We start from the raw sequence: 8,011 nt of genomic DNA on the forward strand, positions 1-8,011 counted from the left end.
TGCATTCATTTCCTGCATAATTCCCCAGTTCGTTGCGAGACGAATGACCGTTTCGGTAAACTTAAACTTCTTCTATAAATAGATTTTCGGACTTTCACAATGTTCAGGTCATCATTCTATTTATAGGTAAAGCAATAACACACATAATAACCCACTGTGTACTACAAAATGATTAATGAAAATACCGAAGAGCGCGATTAATTGACGGATTAGATAATTTCATTTAAATGTATTTACATTGCAAAATTATCCAGTTCGCAATTCATTTTACATATCGCGACATTTCATTTTTGATAATCAAACACTTATACCAATCGGAATGTTCGGCTATTATGTCCGACGAAAATGCTCGAGAAGTTGCAATTGCCCTTTTTCATTCCATAAGGGCGTCGCGCCAACAAACATTGTTATGCGCAAGCTTCACTTCATTATACGACTTTATTTAAACGAAAGATTAAGACCGACTGTAGTAAATTGTTAATTGTTTTGAGAACAGCAAATTCGAAAATAAGTGACAGTGAACATTTATACTAGCTATAATACTGTGAAATTTGAAAAGAAGTACTTATTGTTTTTAGGATAGTATATCTGGCCAACATTTTTTTACTCATTTCGTTGTAAAACAATTGGGTCATTAACAGTCCGGGTCATTGGCACAGCTCAGTTATTTTTAGGTATGATCATTCCTCAGACACGCTGGCAGAGTTGCGCAACAAAAGGTCGCAAACTTAAAGTACTATTTTTAGAAAAAAATATCAAGATTTTATATTGCTTTGTCTATATACAGGTTGCATGTTCTTGGTTGAAATGTTGAGCTATATAAAAGGGATTTTCTCAGTTTGTTTTTCTGTTGTTGACAAAGAATAGTTAATTAAAAGTTAGTGTATCAATCTTGTATTTAACAATAAAAAGGTACAAATATATTTACTATTTGCAAGTTTTTGCTGCACTAAAATTGCACTGTTGTTTTATGCAAAATTGAAATGACTTTTTTACGACAAATGACTGCAAAATCAAAACACGCAAACGGTCATATTTCAATTTTGAATCAAAAACAAGTTCATCGCTGATTTGGTTTTAACGTGGAGCTAGAATACTGAAAATTATAAATATATTATAAGCTTTATTCGGACCAATCCTTTTTCAACAACTCATGTTGTATTGATGTAACAAATGTTACGCTATTGAATAAACATGTATGTTTATGTATTTTTGTACTTATTCTTGTAAGCCACATTTGAACGCTGTTAAGGCATTTCAGCACGCGCAGCATTCATGTCGTGCAAGGAATCGTACAGACTGGTTTCCGCAAGTGGGTCGCGCGCCAGTCCACTTTTGCACATTAATCACGATAGCTACATTGTTCATTGGAGTTGAAGAGTGGTTGTAGTTGAGTTGAGTTGTTGTAGTTTAAGTGTTTAATTTTCTTTAAGACTGTTGCTAGTATATAGGTATGATGAATAATCTTATTTTAATTGATTTTATCATCATGCTTTCACTTGGACGCATATAATTCTTAATGCGGAAACGTGTTAAGACAGATTTCTGTTAAAACAGAGTAATTTCGTAACAATATCGCCAAGGACTATTTTATGACCACCTAATAAACCGTGTATTGAAATTTTGCTGCTTCTTTCACTTCGGAACACCTCGCCGTATATTTCTAATATGAGAGATTGACAAAAATAGCCGATATATGTTGCTTTTGTTTTCAGATTCCATTCGACTTATAAGAAGTTCTTTTTAAAGAAGCAAACTTGTACATGAATGTCTTAACACGAGGTCACGAAAACGTTATTCTACTCTCACTTTCCGTCTACCGAAAAAAAAAATGTGAAAAGACACACGTGAGTAACTTTCCTCTTAATTACAAATTAATTTAAACCTTTTCCTACATTCGTAACAAAAAATTTAAATTGACATTTTTAATTGGTTTTCTGTACGAAATCTGCTGTGGTCATAGTATTATTTTTACAATAGGTTTAGTGCAAATCATGGTCATGCAACTACAAAGTTAGATAAAGAAGCAAACAGTGTTTCGGTTGAGTCTATTATGTTTTGTTTAGGGGGTTAGTTGCCGTACACAAATTTACAATTTGTATGCATTTATTACTTTGCAATGATATTTATAATCTTAAATCCTCCTTTGATTGTTTAATAAAATTATTTGTATTTGAAATTGTTATATGTCCGATTAAAGGCATAATTTTAATGAAAATGAAATCAGTTCACACCTTGATGTGCACTGATCACGTGTTGGTTTCAGCCAATCAATATCATCAACATAGTTGGGCAGAAAAAAAGTTTGAAAATAGTAAAACGATATTCCATATGTAGCAAACAAACTTTGAATTGCAAGTGTTAATTTGATACTATATTTTCGGCAGAAGAAACTGTCCGAGTAAGGGCCAGGCATTTTCGTATCGTAAGATGGCTGCCGTTACACTATCACGTGATTATCCCAAGCACCACCACGACTTAGCGCGGAAATTATAAATAGCGCGTAGTATAGGATAGGAAATACCTTTTAATTTTTATTTGTAATTAATATTTACAAAACACTATCCTGGGGGTTTTATTGGATCAATTGATAACAAATTATAATGTTTTTTTTTGTAAATAAATAATCATGTCTCAAATCTGTGCACAATTTTAATATATTCTGTTCAGTGGAAGATGTGTAATTTTGTGTTTTAGAGCTGTAAATTTGTCGTGCGTGCATGGTTGTTTTTTATATCTTATTTCCTTGAAATCATTTTTCTCATCTGAAGGCAGGCAATTTTAATAGATCTATTAGTATTCCATTTATTACATTCCATGTTATTGTTTAAAAATGTAAAGTATCTGATGATATGTTTGTTCATTTTACATTACACCTTTCATGCAACAAGCATAAAAAACTTCACAGAAGTACAGAAGTTAGTATGCAATCGTCCTTATATTACATACGAATGTATGTAATATTTTTCTTGTTACTTATACACGTGCAGTATCTTTTTCGCCAAGACGTGGATTTAAATCTGAACTGCATGTATATCCTTTATCAATAAATGCAAAATTAATGTAGGTATGACTTTTGACGTCATTTTTAATAAATTAATATTCAAAAGCGGCACACGAAAGCGCATGTGTAAATTTATGCAAATGACTATTTTTACAAACGCGGTTCGATGAAGCACTATGAAAACTAGAAGTCGACTATGAACGGTATTCGAAATAGTATCGACTTTTGTTCTTCTATGAAAATTAACGAAACAATTTTTAAGAAATACAGCGTTTTCATTGGTTGACATTAAGGATAATATAGCCTTTCTTGGAACAATTGCGATTGAAAATATGTCTGACAACCATTTTTAATTTAGATATGCCCATTGATGTACAATTTTTAACAAATCCGACTTAATGTAAACAGGATGGCATTTGTACTTTCGGTTCTACAACCGTTATAATAAGTATAGAAATAATGTATTGTTTACATTCATTTGAATTTGTTAATTTTAGGCACATTTTTACTTGATATATTGGTAAAAAAACATTGGTCAACAGCTCAGAACATTAATTACTATTTGTTTCTTAGCGTAGGTTACGAAATACCGGATCCGTTCTCTTTATTCATACTATTGTGTTCACGGCCTTTATCCGAACACTGCCGGAAAGGGCCGAAACATAGATGATCTCGAATATGTAAGAAAGATAACCCGTACAAAGTAACTTAAGACGACAGGCAGAGTTTCTTCGAATATAATTACGCATGTATGTATTTGATATGTGTTTTTGGCCTATAAAATCGAAATAAAAACGAGGCAAGATGGGGTACAGTGTTGATTTGATATTTTATACCCGGGAATGTTCATTGGTTAGATTTTATAAGTTGTGATATAGTTTATATATTTATCAAAATGAATCAGACAATTCTAAATCCGGTCTCCGCACTACCGGGTCAATTCAGTGCTTTTGTATTTTGCAAAAAATAGTCTCGATTAAGGATAATTTCTATAATAATGTTACTAAACTTTTTTTCTGCAAATAAAGTGCCTAAAAAACCCTACACAGGAAGCACTCCCCTCAACTGTGTCAGACACTGTCTTTTAACAGATTTTGAAATATTTGGAATTGTGTTTCTGGTCACACTGAAATACAAAATTTTTCATTTTTAGGTCCCCTGCCCCCTTATATTGCTTCGAATATTATACAGGTATGTATTTGATATGTTTTGGGTTTTTTGGCCTATAAAAACGAAATGAAAACGAGGCTAGATGGGGTACAGTGTTGATTTTATATTTTATACCCGGGAATGTTCATTGGTTACATTTTATAGGGTGTGATATAGTTTATATATTTATCAAAATGCATCAGACAATTCTAAATCCGGTCTCCGCACTACCGGGTCAATTCAGTGCTTTTGTATTTTGCAAAAACAGTCTCGATTAATACTGTACGGATATTCTGCAAATAAAGTGCATGAAGAAAGGAATACACTCTACACAGAAAGCACTTCCCTCGACTGTAACAGACACTGTGCGAAGTCTCATTTATCGTTTCCGCAAGTTTCTTAAAATCAATATACATAACTGTGTGAAACAATTTTTATGGTGTAATCTCCCCTGCATTAATTAAATTGATCAACTTTTTCCTCATGGTGCACATGTAACTTCAATGCAACTGTATTTAACTGTTCAACTTTAAAATTTAGCAATTTTTACATGTACGTTGTATTTGAATATCTGTTTTTAGAATAAAGCAGAACAAACCCTTTGTGTAAGTTTAACAACCATTGTATTCAATAAATCAATACTAAACTTTATAGTCTTTCTCTTTTGTTTCACAATATGTATAAATGTGCTTTAGAAGATTTAATTTACAATATTTTATTTGTATAAGTTTAGCAATTATTCTATTCAATATTTCAATAGTAAATCTTTTAATATAAATGTGCTGATAAAGCAAATACCCACAACACTTTATCTATACGCCTTACAATATTTCATGCTCCAGTGAAGACGAAATACCCCACAAGAGGAAGTTAATTTGCTAATCTTCATTTTTCGAAAATTGCGACTTTACTTTTTATTTCACTAACAATTTGAAGAAGAATATAAAAAGTGTTTCATGTTATATTTTTAACGGATAACTTTAATATATATTATGCTCATAAAGCAGGCCAATATAAGCAGGAAAATAAAAATATATTTAGAGATTATAAAAGATTATATTTAGGTTTATAAAATCGAAAACAAGAAACAATTATAAACATGAATTATTTTCTCATGTGTAAAGTTCGTCAGTATGGCGGTTTCTGGAAGAAAAGCAGTGACGCCAATCAAAGGTTTGGTTTGATAGTGATGAAAATCATGTTTGTGATCCGTGTAAAACTGATGGTCAAAATGTTAAAGCACGAGGATATTGTGAAGATTGCCAGGAATATTTATGCAGCTCGTGTTTTTTCTTTCTCATAGAAAAACAAAGGCCTCAAAACATCATAAATTACACGAACGATCCGACGCTACAAATACATCTTTATTAGATGATAAATGCCCATTTCATAACACCGAAATTGTCAAGTTTTTCTGTTCTAGACACAAAGAACTAGGATGTCATGATTGTATGGTTCTTAAGCATAGAACATGTGATCTTGATTATATCCCCGACACGTGTAAAGGTATAGCTGACAGTAAAGAGTACGATGACACGTTAAAAATGCTGGAGTTAAAGTTACAAGCAGCAGAGAATTTGGAAAGAGAAATTTCTGACAAAACTACGGAAGCAGATGGTTGTTTAACTCAAGCGCTTAAAGATATTGACGACTTTGAGTACCGAATCATCAATCGTATAAAAGATATGAAAACTAAAGTTGTTGAAAATGCAAAACAAATAAAAGAATCAAACAAAAGAGCATTAAAGACAGCGCATGAAGAATGCAGTAAAGTTTCGTCAGAAATGAAACAACTTCAAGCTGGTCTAAAAGACAACAAGACTTCCGGGAAGGAAAGGGAACTATTCATAGCTGTAAAGAAAGCTAAATCTCTAGCCAATGATGAAAAGAGCACTAAAGTTTTAACAGAAATAAGAAAACTTAAAACAACATACACCTTCAAACGGAACGAAGATATAGAAAATGTATTATTTAAGAAAACTTTATTGGGAACATTAGAGACAAAGACTCGTTCTTTAAGCTCCTTGCAGCATTTAAGGGACATTAAAATAAGAACTTTATCAGATGAAGAGAAATGCTCTATTGTAGGATGCTCATTTATTCAACCAAATAAAGTTTTACTAGCAGATGAATTTAACAACAAACTTAAACTGTTTGATATCAACAATGACCGTTTGATAAAAGAAAGACAGGAACCGGGAGGCCCACGTGGCGTTTGTCTTATGTCTCAAGATGAAGTAGCTGTTGCGATGATAACAATGAAAGCAGTTCAAATTTTCAAGACTGATAATGACCTATCTCTAGTTCGTACTGTTCAATTTGATAGACAATGTTATAATGTCACATATAACCAAGGAAAGCTGTATGTTGTTTGTTGGCATCCACACAGTGTGTTAGTATTAGATCTTAATGGTACAGTACAGACAGAAATTCAACTGAATACGGCTAACATTCAGATGACTGTTCCATCTGGTATTGCTGTAAGTTCAGACTCTAAATATGTGTATGTAAGTGACTTTAGTAATGGTAACATTGTACGCCTCACAAATAATGGAAATGTATCAAGTATTTACAAAGACGAGAAAATCAAATCACCTTCTGGGATACTTCGTCTAGAGGATGGATCACTTCTTGTCTGCTGCTGTGTTAACAATACAGTATACAGAATTTCTGAAGATTTCAAGACAGGATTTAGTGTTCTAGATAATATAGAATATCCGGAAAGTATATGTAAATATGATAAAGGTGATAAAATGTACATCGGTTGTAAAAATGACACACTGAAAGTGTGTGAAGTGGTTCATCAGAAATAAGAAAGAAATGATGATTATGATGATTATGATAACGTGATGATTACGTTGATTCTGACGATAACATTGTAGTTGGTGATCTAACGCTAGTTATACTATTTTAACATTTTTGTCTGATTTTTTTGTCAGAAATAGATGAAAAAATGTTAAATAATTATGAGGCTATGATAGTTAAAGCAATATTAGTGAGAAGGGCTATTTTATATTAAGGTAATTAAAAATAGCATGACTTAACTTTGCTCTTCAAATTTGGTAAATATTAAACCAAATACCGGTATCTTAAGAAATGTAACCTGCAAACAGAGATAAAAGGGAAAAAAATCCAACATTATAGTTATTTGATCCGATCAAGACTTATGTGTATATGTACAATGCTGAAGAAGATATTTTTCTGACAATATATATACATGTACATGTATATAAAAACATATCATTTATTCCAGTCATTCATTTACTCCCCTACGCACTCGTGCACGCACATAAACGAACTCACATGCACGCACAATTGTATGATTTAATATGATTTATTAACAGAGCGTGCTCTTCTGTTAAAGGCCCATTATTCCCAAGTAATGCTTTTATTTTTATTTCTCAAAAGTTTTTATTTTTATAATTTGTATTATGATACAGTTTCAAAAAAGTTACTCACTGGCTTATTACTGTAGCTGAAATATATTTTGCTTCTCTTACTTTCCATATATTAGTACAGACAAAAAGATTAAGTATTTTGTATGGGAGTCAAAATACTACTTTGTTTACATTTTGCTTCTTTCATGAAAATATTTTCACATTTAGCACTCCTTTCTTTAGGTAATAAGAAACTTATATGCTCTAAAAACCATTGTTTAAACATTTAAACCTCATGTTTGCCCTTTCTAAGGAAGATTAAATATATTTGTTTAATATTGCATAATGTGCCTTTAAATGACTTGATTAATTGTTTTTTTTTTCTTTGTCAAGATTTATAATGAATATGTTAGTTAAGAATTGCTTGTCAATGGGAGATAACCTATCATAAATCATATTGAAATGCAATGTATAATAGATA

General features: G+C 31.7%; 1 protein-coding gene across 1 annotated transcript; it reads left to right on the forward strand.

The window, feature by feature from the left end:
- The first annotated feature begins 5,504 nt into the window (after positions 1-5,504).
- Positions 5,505-6,966, forward strand: LOC132757107 (uncharacterized). Its single transcript, XM_060748295.1, has one exon. It carries the CDS (start codon positions 5,605-5,607, stop codon positions 6,964-6,966), a length of 1,362 nt encoding a protein of 453 aa, XP_060604278.1. The 5' UTR covers positions 5,505-5,604.
- The last annotated feature ends 1,045 nt before the right edge of the window (positions 6,967-8,011 follow it).

Source organism: Ruditapes philippinarum, unplaced genomic scaffold (assembly GCF_026571515.1).
Source record: "Ruditapes philippinarum isolate M1 unplaced genomic scaffold, ASM2657151v2 ctg7509_1_1_1_1, whole genome shotgun sequence".
NCBI classification, from domain to species: domain Eukaryota; kingdom Metazoa; phylum Mollusca; class Bivalvia; order Venerida; family Veneridae; genus Ruditapes; species Ruditapes philippinarum.